We start from the raw sequence: 17625 nt of genomic DNA, 5'->3' as shown, positions 1-17625 counted from the left end.
TCGAATGTAAATCAATGAATTAATTAATTAATGAAAATCAACATTGTTTCCAAGCTATATTAAAACTGTAGTTTATAAATGTTTTTTGATCTCATATCGATTACAAAAATATACTTAATATATGCAAGTAAGTCAACACACGTTCAAAATTCACCATCACTAATTACTCACAAAAACACAAACCCATGTTGTCATTTCTCACACATACAAAAGCCAAAGTTTCCATTCCTCTGCACAGATCAATGTCCCGTGTATTTCTGTTTGAAACTGATGATGTACTACTTCCAGCACCTGTTAAATTACCCAGCAAAGTAAAGTGCTTGTCCTACTTCTGCAGCCCATTAGCTTACTGCAAATTAATTCAATGTGAAAAGGAGTGAGGTCAGTCTTTGATGCCATACCCTAGCCTAGGTAAAGAGTAAAATAGCACTTTCTCTCCGATTGACAGCAAAGGCAGCCAATACAAATTGTCACCCACGTGGCAAGTAATACATGACAATGCCAAGAATGTTGAGAGGTGGACCCAATTCTGTCTTCGTTTCTTATTACACCATAGCAATAGTGCTGTCAGACTAGGGGGCGCTAAGGCGCCACCTTGAACCAAAACTGAAAACAAGACCCCTCCTTTCCGAGTGTCCTTTCTCTAATGATAAAGTGTACTCTGCCAGGAGAATCTGGGCACGTTTCGGATAGTTTATTTTCTGTTCTGTTGCCTTGTTGTATAGCGCCTCCTGCATGAGTAATGGCGGGAAGGGCTGTAGGAGGCAATGCGCTTTCGCAGACTGCGGTATGTCCTGCTCTGGGCACTAAACTGATTTACTGCATTATGACCTATGCTGTCCTATTCTAACATCTTCGGGCCTAACAGGCCCCTCGTGTTAATACTGCTAATGCTAGTTTGGTAGAGATTACATTTACTGTGAGGTAAAGTGAGGGGGTTCTTTAGAAGCGCGAGCTGCAGAATCTCCGTGTATGCCCGAATTTCAGCATATTTCTGAGATTTTGAGAGTCCAACACAAGCTTTCATTCCCAACATTGATTTATAAATGTGGATAGAAAGGAGTGCATCTAGAAGAATAGGGAGAAAAAAGGCACATGTTACTATCGTGTTAAACAGCTGCTTTTAATGACACCCTAATTGTGTTTTCTCATCAATCCGATTCTCCTTATCTGTGGAATCGGAGCGCGTTTGGTGAAAATCCTTTGTCATGGACACCGCGCTCCATATCTGGCTGGCGTGTGATGTATGCATTTTACGTGCGTTTGTGACATTTTAATCATCGGTTCAAGAGGTGATAACACTCTTGAGCTACAGAAATGAAATTGACGTTTGTTGCCCCATAATACATGAAATATGTATGTTGTACGCGTCTCTGTGATAAAAGCTTGGCCTCCAAGTCCATTTGCGTCCGATTACATGATATGACCAGACTCAGCGACGCCAGCCATTTTACACTGAGCAGATGTCATTTACTCAAAATGGGTGCCAGATGCTTCAGACCACGTAAGGGTAATTTGTTTAAGGGCTGGCACTGACATTTTGCGTTCAATTACACTGCATAGTGGGTCTAACACAATCGGCTTCATAACATGGCTCGCGCCCGCCCTGCTCTTTGCAAATCCTTGATTTCATTGCGCAAAGCATTCAAGCAATATCACACCGGCTAATTGGTGTTCAACATCATTAATTTATGCACCATGCTTTGTATGTTTAAAAAAGGATGAGCGACCAGTGCTGCTTTTAGAAATGGATGAAGTCCATGGATTAAATTAACAGGACCTGCCAAATGGAAGAACGCTCTTGGGTGCAGCCCCAGAGCCGGGTATCTGGCGAGCTGCGCGCACAGCGGCTGTATCTTTCCGAATGACCCAAAGCGGGGTAGCTTCCTGATTTTTTTTTTTCCTTTTCTATATTTCAGGCTCAAAACACTTACCTGCCAGAAGTTCATTCAACGGCGACTACTCCAGCTCCTCAGATGACGAGTGGGACACAAAGCCCCCCTCATCACTAAAGGTAATGCCTTCTTGAGTACCTCACAAATCCCTCGCCCTCCTCCCAATTATCGACCACTCTTTGCCCCTCCCTACTTAGCACTACTGAATGTGCCATCATACTCCTCCTTTGCCTCTCTGACAGTCAACAGCGCTTTGACGCCATGAACTATGGCAGTAGGCGCTATAAAAATGCAAGATAAAATCATCATGTCATCTCTATGTCCCAGTGAATTGAATGTATTCATATTGGCCTTTTCCATATTGAAATGTTGACTGCCTGTATCATGCCAGCTTTTCTCACATCATGCCAATCGGTGCCATGTCTTTGGGGGGCATCAACCGATTTGCAAGATGCAGAAATCTTTGATGAATCCAGTGTTTCAATTCTGGACAGAGGAAATCTAAATTCAAGAAACATGACGCATGAAGGTTATGGGAGATATAATTTTTTCTTGTTAACCCTTATTGCATCTTTTGTTAGATAGGCAACACGTGGATTTGTTGCTTTTTTACTGTCAAATTGCTATTTCTATGTTTTCACAAGGTACATTTTATGTACCTTTGGTATTGCCAGGCATATGAGCTGTTGGATCTTAATGAACTATATGTAGATCAATATGTTTGGGTCTACAAACAAACAAAAACTTTAAATGAAACATTTGTAGATTACAATACTGATATTTGCCAGACACAAGAACTCCAATCGGTTTTCTATGCCTCTTAACACATGGAATAATATTGCATACGCCTCATTTTATTATTGGACGCTGTACATAGGGACGGGGAGACCCTTATAAATTAATGCTATTGCAAGAGCAATGTTGTGTTTTTGGTACTTACCCTCCATGCCGTCCAAACATTTGATGCAAGCTTCTTATTTTAATAATGCTTTTAAAACCTCATTGTTGTAAGATAGACATAGTCTTAGGAAGTATTGCACATTTTTTCACTCAGCGTGTGATTTTGGTGTCGCAGAGGGGGCAGTTGCGTCCATAAAGCAAGGGAGATGCTAGATGACCCTATGCAGTCAAACTAACCCAAGTCTCCCTGAACCACACAAGTTGACACATTTTATACATTTCTGCAACAGTCAAAACACCCTCATCTAGTTTATTACAATCCACCCCCACACGTGATTAGTTAAAATCTATACAAAGAATTCCCATTTTTCTCCAGTTCCCCCATTGTCATTGGTAGCCATTATCTTAACTACCATCTTTAGCTCATGTGTAGAACACAACTCCCTTTTGGATTTGTCTGTGGTAGGTCATGGCATCATCATACAGTTGTACATTGACATACAAACATAATTAATTACAAGTCCCGGCTGGTCAGAGATCTCTTAAAAGCAGGTAGGTAAATAGGTGCACAACTTAAATTAGGTAAATATTTCAAATTATTAGAGAAGTCCAGAGACTCTGGTTTCAAATTCTTGAGGTGCAAGGGAGGAAAATAAGGCCTTGGCACATGGCCCCGTTATACAAATGAAAGAGAGAAGAGGATCCAAAGTAGGAACCCTCCCGTCCCTTGCACTCTGTCTGTATTCCACCAAAGAGGTGGTAAATAGTTATAAATATATGTACACAAAGACGACTTCACGCGTTTCAAGGGGAGGTAAACGCGTAAAGCCACCTTTGTATTGAACCTGAGGAATGTGTTTTTGCTTAATGTTATATTCCTTCTACATGTGATTAAAATACTCGTTTGTTTTATACAGACTGTAATCATATAGTATTCATTGAAATAACGATTCGAAAAGCTATTTTTTTTGTAAGACCATGTATGCAATCCCTGTAATCATATATTTATAACTATTTACCACCTCTTTGGTGGACTACAGAGTGCAAGGGGCGGGAGGGTTCCTACTTTGGATCCTCCTCTCTTTCAGAGATCTCTTAACCCTAAATGTAAATTTGTACATGGTTTGCATGGATACTTCAAACAACATGAGAGAGAGCAGAATAAACAGGTTGCCTTTGAACTGGTGATAACCATCTAACCCACCCCTGCTTTTGGTGTCATTGGAAAATCCTAATCTAACGACAACCGTTTCAGCACACACAGCACATCCTGCAAAACAATCAAAGCCCCTGAGTATCGATCACTTCTGGCCTTAAGTGTCACTTCACCCATGTTTATTGTTGGTCAAAACAAATAGCCGAAACCAAGCTCCCACAACCTTCTTTCTGCAGTACTCCCAGGCAGAGGAGTTGCTAGATCTGGAAAAGACCCGGGACTACGCTGGTGTCGGAACTGTTGGGACTGGGGGCTAGCTAGTCTTTTGACTGTAGCTCCTGAGATTCTATCCGGGGCTATAACCAAAAGATCAGGGGCTATAGCCCCCTTAGCCCCCCCAGAAACGCCCCTGCTCCCAGGCCACAAACCCTTGCCGGTCTGGTAGCTGAGCTGACCATCTGCTAAGGTCGTAGTTATTCATTTACCCTTCCTCTGGCCTCTGAAGCGCTGCAAAACAAGAAAGTCTTTTAAAATTCAACCCGCGAAAACCCTGACTGACGAATTTCAACTGAAGTACAAAAAAGCCCACCACATGCAGATTTACACATTTCCTGTGTTTGCTTATAAGTGTGCATGCATGTTTAATAACTGTCATATTTTCTTCACAGTGGGTTCTCTATAACCAGTCTTCTTCCTTGCATGTGCATTATGAAACTCACTTCAGAGCAAACTATATCTGGATCGTGTTTTATATTTCATTTGACTGTTTTGGCATTTATCTTTCTATGCGTGTGCAAAACTAATATCTATCAACTTGAACACAAAGTAACACTAAAGTTAACACATCCCATTCACGTGTAACTACACTGTATACATTAAAGAAATTGCAACCATGCGACAATTCTGAACCTCTCTTCATCATTGGAACTTTTCCTGACCACCCCAACACATGGCTCATTCTGGGATAGGAAATGTTTGGTACATGAGTCCATTTACATGGGGCTTGCTCAGTAATGGAAATAAGGGAATTCCCTTATGCTTGTGTTCATGCTTCAATCGAAGTATGCAGAGTTCAAATATTGCCCATGAAAAGCGATACATGTCTACACCCACACTCAGTATTCCCCCTTGGGTTAAGTTTGGCAGAAGCAATGCTTCAGATGGAAAAAAAGAAGTGCATATACTCTCCAATCTAGCCTTTAAGTGGGCAGGGGCTAATCCTCAACAGGGTTTTTAAATTGCTCTCATGCCAGGCGCCTGTCGAGGCCCATTGACCCATTTCAATTTACTTCACACTTTTGGGCCCGATCTATTTTCATGGCTCCCAATTTCCCTGACTTCCTATGTGTGTCTCGTATTTGTGTTCATTTTCTTTCGCCTCTCTCCCCACATCCCCATCCAGTCATGCTCTCACACCTTCTTTAACTCTCTGTGTAAGTCCGTATTTGTTTGTGCAGCAGGGCCATGGGGTCATGATGCACTGAAACAGCCCTGAGATTCAAACCAATATCTCGCGTCATTGTTTACTCTAAAGTCCTCAACTTTAAATGTGACTGTCAGCCTAATGCAGCCATCTCTGGGATGCTCATCATAGATGGATTTCGGCCTGTTTTCACACCAGCATTGTGGTGTACAGAAGTTGGGAGGCTTTGAGAATGCCCAATTTTTGCAGCTAAGGCACAATGAGATTACATTATTTGCCAAGAATCACACACTTTGGTTAAGCAGCGAAGTTGGGATTCTTTCACACACACTTCCCGTTTTTTTGTTATGCATGGTGCAGAAAAAATGTCACTATCCATGTAAATGCAGATTTTCTGTTTTGCGTGTCAACCTAGCAGACATCACAGATGCAAACTAAGCTTTAAAAGGGGAGTTTAATTATTGCTTCCTTTCATTGTCTAGTAAAAGGTGTTGGTGGATAATTGGAGCCGTGTGTGGACTTGCAGTCAAAACGTTCCATCACAGTTCAAAACACTTAAACATTTACGTACTAGAAAAGGTGCTGCTAATAAACAAGAAACTTAATTTTTTTAAAAAAGTAGTTGCGCAGGCTTTCTTGAGGTGCTGCCCACTCCGGGTTTCCTGAAAAAATCAATCTGTATTCCACATGTAAACTCCCAAGGGACCCACATGGCTAACAGGTGTAAAGCCCAATTAGGGAAATGGAGGTCTGTGCCTGGTGCGCTGGCAGCTCCGGAGCTGCATGTTTGGCTCTCCTTTGTTTCAGAAGGGTGGGTCCTGAAAGAGATATTATGGACACTGAGGGTGGGCGCGCGAGGCGGAGAGAGACAGCGCTGTTTTCCACAGCAAAGGCTGTATTAGTTTAGTGCTTCATTGAAAGTATGGTTGAATGAAATACCATCGTTTTCACCATGCTCAGTAGTTGGGTGCCGGTACTCTCCTTCAAGCTTTGAGACGCGCAGGTTCTCATATTGCCAAAAATAAGAAGTTTCGGTACTGAGGGCTGATTAGGACCGGCCCACATAAAGCACTGGGGAGAAGCCATGGAGCCATAGCCCTTCATCTCTCCATGGAGGCATGGCCTTGTCCACTTTCAAATTGAGGCTTGGGTGTTTGTTGGCAAGTCCTGCTAGTGCAGCTCACACGAAGGCAGGTTTGCCCATGCTAATTTGTGCACCAATTTCCTGAAAGGGGGACTAAGGTCTCCCAAGACCGCGGGCTTAATGTGAGATGGCACCCATCGTTATGGGCTCACCAACTCTAGTTACAAGGGCTGGAAAGGCCCGTTGCACCTGGTCATCCAGATTTGGGTAAAAACTCTTGTCAATGAAGGTTTACTGCGCTCAATGCCAACACAGCCATCACACGTTATCCATTGTGGATGCAGAGTATGGTACACTATTTTTTGTTACCACCCATTGTTAAACATTGCAGATGGCCTGGCTAATCAACTTTGTAGAAATCCGGAAACCAGATCTCAAATAGTGCCCAGAATGTAATCCAGCCCACGTCCGGAGCATCCACAAGGTCCTGTGTAGGTCCCTGCTCACCTTTTGTTTTCATTTGTGCCAGCTGGCACCCAAAGCTGTGGTTCCCATCACTCCCATCCCTTTGTCTTGTTTCTACTTTCCATCGACACACTGCCACTCGGGGTCAGTTTTCATGCTGGGCAGGCCTCATCCCCCATGGCAACGCATCCCTCCAACCCCGCTTTTCCCCTTTTTCCCACTCCTGTTTGATGCGTTAGTGACCCCGGGGCGGAGGCTAGTGGCGGGAATTGGATTCCTTCTGCCCCCTTAACTGCCCTCACTTTGCTTAGGTATGTTAAGTTGGGCTTCTGGGCACCAAATGCCCTAACCCTTTATTGTGGGCACAAAACGCCAGACCAGGGATGGAAGCGTGACATAAATCATTGGTTCACCGTACCACTAGTTTGTTTGCTTTTTACAGAGCGTACCTTTAGTTGAAAGGCACAAGAAACGCGTTTGTGCTGCTTGCTTTCTCCTGAGCCAAATATAGAATCGGCTCAGGCCGGATATTCAAGCACTGCCAGTTTCCCAACTCATAGTTAGACTGACACACACACAGCACCCGTGGCTCTGCAGGTTGTTAAGGTGCTCAGGTTGCAAACGCATTTCTTTTCTTTTATCAGTGGCAGAGCCTTTCATATGCATGATGGAACATTTCCAACTCTCAGAGTTCACATAGCAGCAGTTACCTTGCAAATCTGTGATAGTTCAAGTGAGCAACACAAAGCGCCCAATTGAAGAAGTTTTTATATCCATGTTGTCTACTATCTTGACATGCAAAAAAATAAAGTTGCTTTAAGTCACTAATCAAATGATTTCTATCTTTGTTTATTACACAACTTCTTTTACTACAGGTCTTAAAATCGCTGAAAGTACAGTGGGGTTAACTGGACTTTTCAGATTGGCATTATCTTGCATTCTGGGATTTATAGTTTTCCATTCAGGATGTGAAAATTAAGGCCACAATGATATTCTTTTGGCTTAATTGGTTGCTATAAAGATTTACATGTTGTCATGTGGCTTTATTATGCAATTTGTCAGGTTTGTGATCCTGCTCACCCCTTCACCCCCTGTACCCGGCTTCCCACCCCCCATATATCCGACCATCCCACTCCCGACTTTTTGTATGCAGCCAGAGTACCACGTGTTCCTTGTTTCCACTTCCACCACTGGCAATAGCATTTAAATGCACATTAAAACGGACTGCATTTTTTTACAAAAAGCCTTGCATGAATTGGCCCTCTGCATTCCTTATTTACAAATGCACGCCTCTCGAGCCCTGCAGACTCTCCAGGCTCCTATAACCGGAAAGAAATCAAAAAGGCCGCGCCTCTCCCTGCGTCCGCCCATGACACAGAGTACAAGAGTGAGAAGAAGTAAAACATTGGCATATACGCATGTGCGAACCAGAAAAGCTTAATTTCCTCCTTGGACTCAGTGAAGTAGAGTTCAACAAGTGTTTGTGCATCCCCTCCAAAGCAATGCCACCACACAGTCTAATGGTGCAGGCCGCATGCCCGCCCTACGTCTCTAAAGCCTGGCCTGCAAACGGTCACATTGTTTGTTCAATTGATCTACCTGTTTAATCCCACAACAAACAGTAAAAGGGGACACACATCTCCCTGCAGGGAGTATAGTCATAGAGATAGGACATTACACTACCTTTAAGTATTTGTAATGGTGCATAAGCAAGAGAGCAGGACTATGTTAACCAGGGGGCACTGCCACAGGTCGACTGGGAACTAAACCTGGCCCTGCACATGTTTCTCGAAGTTGACCCATGGGGCCCGGGGGTCCCCAACAAGTTAGAAAAAATAAGCTCAAATAGTAAATGTGAAGGCAGATAAGTTCCTATGTGGATTAAAACACAGCTAAACATAGCCCACAATAGACACACAGCATTTTTATGAGTGAGGACTAGTATGCTGGAAGCTTTAGAACAGGTTTTATACTTCAAAGGGATGTGATGAGGAGAAGTGAAAGGAAGGGGTTGGTGGTCGTGATACAGCAGGTAAGAGGATCCGAAAAGCAGGGTACCCACAGACTAGAGGCCCATGTTGTAGAGACCCTCCCGGAAATCTCCAGAGTTCCCTGCAGGCCAGTGCATCACTGGGCACTGCTCTAGTGCTGCAATGTCACTTTGCAGGCCAATGGCAGCCTGCTTCAATTGGACTCCTTTGTAATGGGGCCCCCATCTCGGTGATAGGCTGTAATCCATTTAGCGGTAGGTAGGCCTGGAGAGACATCTCTCCGTAGCCGAGAGCCACGTGCCCTGCAACGCAACTTCATTCCAGCGGGAGAGCTGGAAACCGGAGGCCTCCCTCGCCGATGGGTTTTTAAAGAGGTTTTGACAAGCGCCACAATCAGCAAACCATTGAGGAATGAAAACAAACAGATGCACATATCCCCAGAGGGACTGCAACTTCATTTCGCAACCCACTAAAAGCAGACTCCATGGAAATAGGGATTTACTGCAATCGAGGTATTAAGCGCGGCATGCAGGGGGCGTTCTTGGGTGGGGTCCCAGGGTTTGCAGGGAGGTCGTGTTCTATAATATTACGCCTGCAATCCACTTCCCCTTGCACTTAGAATGGCGTCTGCCTATGTGCAGGCGTGAGACAGAATCAATGCTGCGTGAGAAACGGACCGGAAGCAAAGCATTCATTAAAAGAAATAAACGCGAGGAAAGGACATGGGGTTAATTCACGCAACATTGAATGTGTGGAGAGCCGTCCCCATTGATCTAGTAATGTCGCTCCTGTGCAGGTAGCAGACGGGGCATCGTTGCGAAGTTATTGCATTGCGCAGGAAGCAAGGGTAAATCTCGAGACCATGTAGCGCCTGCATTGCAAATGATGCATGGATGTATGCTCTTTAAATAATGTATTTATTAGTAATATACATATAGCCAGTAATTTTGCATATACAACATAAAATACATTCATACACTTCAACATAAAAGAATTCCATTTTAATACCAACGAATATTAAACTGCTTGATTACGATACTAATTACAATGCAATTTTAGTTGCTCATTGACCATAAGTGGGGACCTTTTTCAACTTTTAAAATCTGGCAAACGTCTCTAAAACATATTTCTGAAAATTCCTATATTATAATAATCCTTTAAAAATCGACATTTTCATATAAAATGTCACCATATAATACATAAAATTGACACCGTCACCCTTCATAAAGTTTGGACATATTTCATACATTTCGCTGCTATCTATTGCATTGTCCTAAGCTTTTAAAAACATAGTGTGCATCTTGATTAAACTTTCACAGTTAAGAAGCAGATGTTCTAGTGTCTCCAGCACATTGCACCCACGTAGTCGACAACATCCATCTATTCCCGATCGCCACGATGTTCTAGTGTCTCTAGCACATTGCACCCACGTAGTCGACAACATCTATCTAATCCTGATCGCCCCGATGTTCTAGTGTCTCTGGCACATTGTACCCACGTAGTCGACAACATCTATCCCTGATCGCCCCAATGTTCTAGTGTCTCCAGCACATTGCACCCACGTAGTCGACAACATTTATCTAATCCTGATCGCCCCGATGTTCTAGTGTCTCTGGCACATTGTACCAACGTAGTCGACAACATATATCCCTGATCGCCATAATGTTCTAGTGTCTCCAGCACATTACACCCACATAGTCGACAACATCTATCTAATCCTGATCGCCCCGATGTTCTAGTGTCTCTGGCACATTGTACCCACGTAGTCGACAACATCTATCCCTGATCGCCCCAATGTTCTAGTGTCTCCAGCACATTGCACCCACGTAGTCGACAACATTTATCTAATCCTGATTGCCCCGATGTTCTAGTGCATGGGTGCACACATACGGCCCGCGGGCCAGTTGCGGCCCGCCATGCTCTTTTGTCCGGCCCGTGAGGCACAAAGACTTTCCTATTGGAGGGCGGCCCGCGGCCGCCCTCCATTAGGAAAGTCTTTGTTGTCTACCGGGCCGGACAAAACACTGGCCCTCATTGGCTCAGCACACACACGCACCACGTCGCTCCTACGAGCCACGTAATGCGTGTGTGCTGCACCAATGGAGGGCCAGCATTACGGCTGGCGTGGCCAGTAAGGCTTGATGCCGGAAGGCATTTCAGCCTTGCTGGCCACGCCAGCCGTAGTACGGTTCCAGCGTTCCAGCTTACCTGCCTTACAGCATTCCAGCACGTCTCCGGTAAGTGCACTGTTTGTGTTTGTGTGTGTATGTTGAGATGCGGGGGCGGGGGGGGGGTGTCGGATGTGTATGAATGTTTGTATTTGAATGCATTTTGTGTGTATGTTGAGATGCGGGGGTGGGGGGGTGTCGGATGTGTTTGAATGTTTGTATTTGAATGTATTTTGTGTGTATGTTGAGATGCGGGGGTGGGGGGGAGTGTGTCGGATGTGTATGAATGTTTGTATTTGAATGTATTTTGTGTGTATGTTGAGATGCGGGGGTGGGGGGGTGTGTCGGATGTGTATGAATGTTTGTATTTGAATGTATTTTGTGTGTATGTTGAGATGCGAGGGTGGGGGGGGGTGTCGGATGTGTATGAATGTTTGTATTTGAATGTATTTTGTGTGTATGTTGAGATGCGGGGGTGGGGGGGTTGTCGGATGTGTATGAATGTTTTGATTTGAATGTTTTTTGTGTGCTGAGTTGGGGGGTGGGGGTTCGGGTCTTTATGGGTGCATGTTTGTGTGTGTGCTGGGGTGGGGGGTTTGGAGTTGGGGGGTGGGGGTTCGGGACTTTATGGGTGCATGTTTGTGTGTGTGCTGAGTTGAGGGGTGAGGGTTTGGGTCTGTATGGGTGCATGTTTGTGTGTGTGCTGAGTTGGGGGGTGGGGGGTTTGGAGTTGGGGGGGTGGGTGTTCGGGTCTTTATGGGTGCATGTTTGTGTGTGTGCTGAGTTGGGGGGTTCGGGTCTGTATGGGTGCATGCTTGAGAGTGTGTGTGCTGAGTTGGGGGGTGGGGAGTTTGGAGTTGGGGGGTGGGGGGTTCGGGTCTGTATGGGTGCATGCTTGAGAGTGTGTGTGCTGAGTTGGGGGGTGGGGGGTTTGGAGTTGGGGGGTTCGGGTCTGTATGGGTGCATGCTTGAGAGTGTGTGCGCTGGGTGGGGGGTTTGGAGTTGGGGGTGGGGGTTCGGGTCTGTATTGGTGCTGGTTTGTGTGTGCTGATTTGGGGGATGGGGGTTTGGTTGGAGGTGAGGGGGCCATGGGGTGGGGGGTTTGGTTGGGGGTGAGGGGGACATGGGGCATAATGTTTGGTTGGGGGTGAGGGGGACATGGGGCATAGTGTTTGGTTGGGGGTGAGTGCCATGGGGCATAGTGTTTGGTTGGGGGTGAGGGGGACATGGGGCATAGTGTTTGGTTGGGGGTGAGTGCCATGGGGCATAGTGTTTGGTTGGGGGTGAGGGGGACATGGGGCATAGTGTTTGGTTGGGGGTGAGTGCCATGGGGCATAGTGTTTGGTTGGGGGTGAGTGCCATGGGGCATAGTGTTTGGTTGGGGGTGAGGAACATGGGGCATAGTGTTTGGTTGGGGGTGAGGGGGCCATGGGGCATAGTGTTTGGTTGGGGGTGAGGGACATGGGGCATAGTGTTTGGTTGGGGGTGAGGGGGACATGGGGCATAGTGTTTGGTTGGGGGTGAGGGGGACATGGGGCATAGTGTTTGGTTGGGGGTGAGGGGTACATGGGGCATAGTGTTTGGTTGGGGGTGAGGGACATGGGGCATAGTGTTTGGTTGGGGGTGAGGGGGACATGGGGCATAGTGTTTGGTTGGGGGTGAGGGGGACATGGGGCATAATGTTTGGTTGGGGGTGAGTGCCATGGGGCATAGTGTTTGGTTGGGGGTGAGGGGAGACATGGGGCATAGTGTTTGGTTGGGGGTGAGTGCCATGGGGCATAATGTTTGGTTGGGGGTGAGTGCCATGGGGCATAGTGTTTGGTTGGTGGGTGAGGGGGACATGGGGCATAGTGTTTGGTTGGGGGTGAGGGGGACATGGGGCATAGTGTTTGGTTGGGGGTGAGGGACATGGGGCATAGTGTTTGGTTGGGGGTGAGGGACATGGGGCATAGTGTTTGGTTTGGGGTGAGGGGGCCATGGGGCATAGTGTTTGGTTGGGGGTGAGGGGGACATGGGGCATAGTGTTTGGTTGGGGGTGAGTGCCATGGGGCATAGTGTTTGGTTGGGGGTGAGGGGGACATGGGGCATAGTGTTTGGTTGGGGGTGAGGGGGACATGGGGCATAATGTTTGGTTGGGGGTGAGTGGGACATGGGGCATAGTGTTTGGTTGGGGGTGAGTGCCATGGGGCATAGTGTTTGGTTGGGGGTGAGGGGGACATGGGGCATAGTGTTTGGTTGGGGGTGAGGGGGACATGGGGCATAATGTTTGGTTGGGGGTGAGGGGGACATGGGGCATAATGTTTGGTTGGGGGTGAGGGGGACATGGGGCATAGTGTTTGGTTGGGGGTTAGGGGGCCATGGGGCATAGTGTTTGGTTGGGGGTAAGGGGGCCCTGGGGCATAGTGTTTGGTTGGGGGTGAGGGGGACATGGGGCATAGTGTTTGGTTGGTGGAAAGGGGGCCCTGGGGCATAGTGTTGCACTCCAAGAGTGAACCCAATAATGAAGCTAAAACAGGCACAGTTAGGAGATGTTCATCTTTGGCTTTTTGAGGAAACCTGACTCAACGAAGGCCATACTCCTCTTGGGCAACCCAAATAGCAAACTGTAGCAGTCCAAAATAACGGCATGTCCAATCTAGGGTCAATACAATATATATAAGTTAATTAAACAGGCGAGATACAATAACTAAATAGAAATAAATTATAACAATGGAAAATGTGTAGTACAAAATGTAAGTTTGAAATGCAAATAAAAATCGTTACCCCTCAAAAACATTCTTTTTCCATGTGTTTAGTACAACTTGGGGGTTTAAAAAGCCTCCTGTCACGCCCCGCCTACCGCCCCGCCCACATTTACTTTTCGGCCCACTATAGCCCTCATGTAAGGTACTTTCGGCCCTCTGTCAAAATCAGTTGTGCACCCCTGTTCTAGTGTCTCTGGCACATTGTACCAACGTAGTCGACAACATCTATCCCTGATCGCCCCGATGTTCTAGTGTCTCCAGCACATTGCACCCACGTAGTCTACAACATCTATCTAATCCTGATCGCCCCGATGTTCTAGTGTCTCTGGCACATTGCACCCACGTAGTCTACAACATCTATCTATTCCTGATCGCCCCGATGTTCTAGTGTCTCTGGCACATGGCACCCACGTAGTCGACAACATCTATCTATTCCTGATTGCCCCTGCCTTCCTCCTATTACTTCCAAAGTTTCACAAACATTTAATTTCATTAATAGAGGGTTTCTAAATACATATGCATTAGGATGTGCTGTGATATACTGGTGCTTAGTGGTCCCTGACAGCCAATGTTGACAATATCGCTCACTAACCTTCTTGGTCGCTAATTCGACCAAATGGGACTCTTGACTTTACTCTAGCACTTTCTTTTTTAACCAGAATTTAAATTTATTTTGAGATGCATTCTTTGGTAATCTATCGTAGCCAGTTGACCACTTCCTATGTTGCTTTATCATGTTCCCCATTTTTCCAATACTGGCGTACCCATCGATTTTCAAATATGCTCTTTAGGAATAACGAGTCCCTGCTAAGGGCTCGTGCTGGTGTCACATGACTGTGCACCAGGTAACGGTCAATAAAGTCAATAAAAGAGACGAGCGGTTTCCCGCTCGCGAGTCATTCGACCAGACTCCTGCCTCTCTGGTTATTTCCATGCAGCGACAGCGCACCCTCCAAGGCAGAGGGCCCGCCCTGCAGAGCCCATCACCATGACAGTGCCCATTCGAGGCAACACTGTCCCCTGGTATCAGGCAGAGCACCGGTGAGGCAACTCTACCCACTGCTGTTGTGTCCCCCGTTGCAGAGTCCCTGTGTGGTAACTCTGCTGATGTGTGTCCTGGGTGCCCACAGGCCATGGTGCAGCGTGTTACCACGGCTAAGAGGGTGATTCCTGTTTCTGGATGTCACTGGGTTCCCCCAACAACTGTGTGCCTGGACCTGGTGCCTCCGGGGTTCAGACAATACACTGATGAGCTTCTAAAATCCAATATCTGCCACAGGCTCACTACGGAACTGTGAGCAGTGAGTTCATTCTTGGTTTCTGTTGAGAAAGTATTTCTCTTTTATGACCTAGGACTCATTTTCCATGAGTCAGAGGAACTGATTTGAGCCTCTTCTGGGTGGCCGTAGTTTGAGATCAGAACACATATAGTGTTGGCTGCACTGCAAAATATCAACAAAGCAGCACTCCTCTGTGTTCCCATTTTCAAAATGGCTGCATGTTGTTTTGCACATTTATTTATTTTATTTGTCCGCGCAGTAAACCTGCAGGCATCTGGGCGCAACATTTAGACATAGAAAGAGGTACGATACAGGCCATGGGACACACATTTTAACATAAATAAGCGGTCAGTGGGTCGTTAGTCAAAACTCTGGAGGAATTTATTTGAATAGGTGGGTTTTGAGTCTTTTCCTGAAGATTGTGTAGGATGGTTCAAGTCTTAACTGTATCGGAAGGTTGTTCCATTTGATTGCGTCTTTGATGTGGAATGCTTTGCCCAGTCCATTTTGTTTGCTTAAACCATGCTATAACCATTTGGCCTTGTGATTCACATCTGAGGGTGCGGCCGGGTGTATAGCAGGTAATCTTCTTTTTTAGGTATACTGCGGCTTTCCCATGGACACACCGCTATGCTAGGGTCAGGGCCTCGAACTGGACTCTCTCTCTTCTACTGCCAACTAATGCAGGCTTCTTCTTTCTTCACTAATATGTTCTTTTTTTGATTTCCCTTTAATGATTCTTACCACAGCGTTCTGAATTGTTTGACATTTGGCAATGTGTCCTTTATTCGCTCCTAATAAGAGCACATTTCCATAATCCAATCTGGACAATATGGTAGCTCTTGCAATGGTCGAGCAATTTTCCTCACTCAGGTAGGGGCGTATTAACCTGAGTAGCCATGAGTTATAGGAGCAGGTCTTTTATAGTGGCATGACTTGTGCTTCCGCACTCAAGAATGCTTCAATATAGATCCTCAATGTTTTAACCTTGCTAACACCTTTGCTTTGGGAATCATTAATGCTAAAGGATTCGTATTGGTGGTTTAATTTAGCCCTAGCTTGTTTTGTTCCAAAAACCATTAGTTAATTTTTTTCGCTGTTACACACAGCCAGTTATTGTTCATGCATATCTCTATTGTTTTGTAGAGTGCCTCAACTTTTGCACTGTCATGGGAGTATTTTCCACTCAGTTCAACCACTAGCTGGGTATTGTCAGCATAGTTGGTGAAAAATGCTCCGATTTTCTTTCCAAGACCACACGATGAGGAACCTGATATGGAAGTTAAAAGGAAGCGGTGATAGGCTTGCCCCTGTGGAACTCTGCAGCTTGTGATCTCTTCAAATGAGAAATTATCACCCCAGTGAACCTTGGATTTTCTGCCTGAAAGAAAGGAGGTTAACCAGTTGATGGCTACTTTGGAACATTTTGCACCCTTCTCAAGAGCTAGTTTGAGATGATTGTGATCAAGAAGCTCGAATGCTGCACTAAGGTTGAGAAGTATAAGTAACCCTGTGTTCCCCTTTTTAATTATGCTCAACATGTGTGAGTGTAAATCGAGCATTGCCGTTTCGGTACTATGTGACGCACGAATGCCTGACTGCTGACAATGTAAGATCTCATTGGTCTCTGCAAAAGTCTGGAATTGAGAGGTGGCAATCTTATCTGGTACCAGTTTGTAATCGGTCTTAGATTTTCCCGGGTCCCTTTGATCTGCCTCCGGTTTCTTAACCGGGGGTCTAATGGTAACTGTTTTGATGTTAGCAGGGACACAACTGCCTTGAAAAGATGTGTTCACGATTTTAGTGAGTAGAGGAGCAAAGATATTTATATTTTCCAAAATGATTTTAGGGGGGATGATATTTTCCGCGCATGTGGTGGGGTTTATAGAGTTGAAGGTTCTTATCATTTCTTCTGTGGTGATATCATGAAAGGTCAAGGGTTCCTGCTCATTTAATGTCTCAAATACTATAGGAGATCGTCTTGGCCAAATGAGGTTTTTTAAGCTTCCTTTATTATGTCCCTAGCTTTTTTGATTTTGTCTGAAAGCTGTTTGTACTCTGTCATAGTCTTCCTGGAACAATGAAAATGGTGGTGCTAAAGATTAAGGTTTTTCATTTGTTTTCAAGATTTCAAACCGTCTTCTGGTTGAGTTCTCGGCTGACTTAATTTGTTCGTTGAAGTAATTCTTTTGTTTCGCTGATGCCTTTCCTGTATGCTTTCTCGCTTTCTTTCCAACTTTCTTTATTGCACTGTGATGGGTTGTTTTGCCATCTTTCCTCTCTTCTTCTTTTTTCTTTTTTTAGCTCGACTAAGGTATGGTTAAACCATATCTGGTGGTTGTTGTTTGGTCTAACTAACTTCGTTTTTAGAGGAGCTTTCTGCTCCACCAGTTGTTTGGCGTGATATTTGAAATATGCCACTAGTTCGTCACATGAGTCTTCCTCTTTTGAGGCCTTTAGTACTCTTGCTATGCATTGTTCCAGATGTGCCGGCTCCATTTTTTTATAGTTCCTGCTAG

The 17625-nt window shown here is 45.5% G+C and overlaps 1 protein-coding gene across 3 annotated transcripts in view; it reads left to right on the top strand.

Moving 5' to 3' along the window:
• Positions 1 to 17625, top strand: part of MICAL2 (microtubule associated monooxygenase, calponin and LIM domain containing 2) — a 1393870-nt gene that overhangs the window by 1237263 nt on the left and 138982 nt on the right. For all 3 annotated transcript variants that reach the window (XM_069623638.1, XM_069623637.1, XM_069623636.1), the window contains one exon: positions 1920 to 2014. In XM_069623638.1, coding sequence (XP_069479739.1) covers positions 1920 to 2014 — 95 coding nt within the window. The remainder of the gene's footprint in view (positions 1 to 1919; positions 2015 to 17625) is intronic.

Source organism: Ambystoma mexicanum, chromosome 11 (assembly GCF_040938575.1).
Source record: "Ambystoma mexicanum isolate Mex_15411 chromosome 11, UKY_AmexF1_1, whole genome shotgun sequence".
Lineage (NCBI taxonomy): Eukaryota > Metazoa > Chordata > Amphibia > Caudata > Ambystomatidae > Ambystoma > Ambystoma mexicanum.
This window is presented reverse-complemented; position numbering and strand designations above follow the sequence as displayed.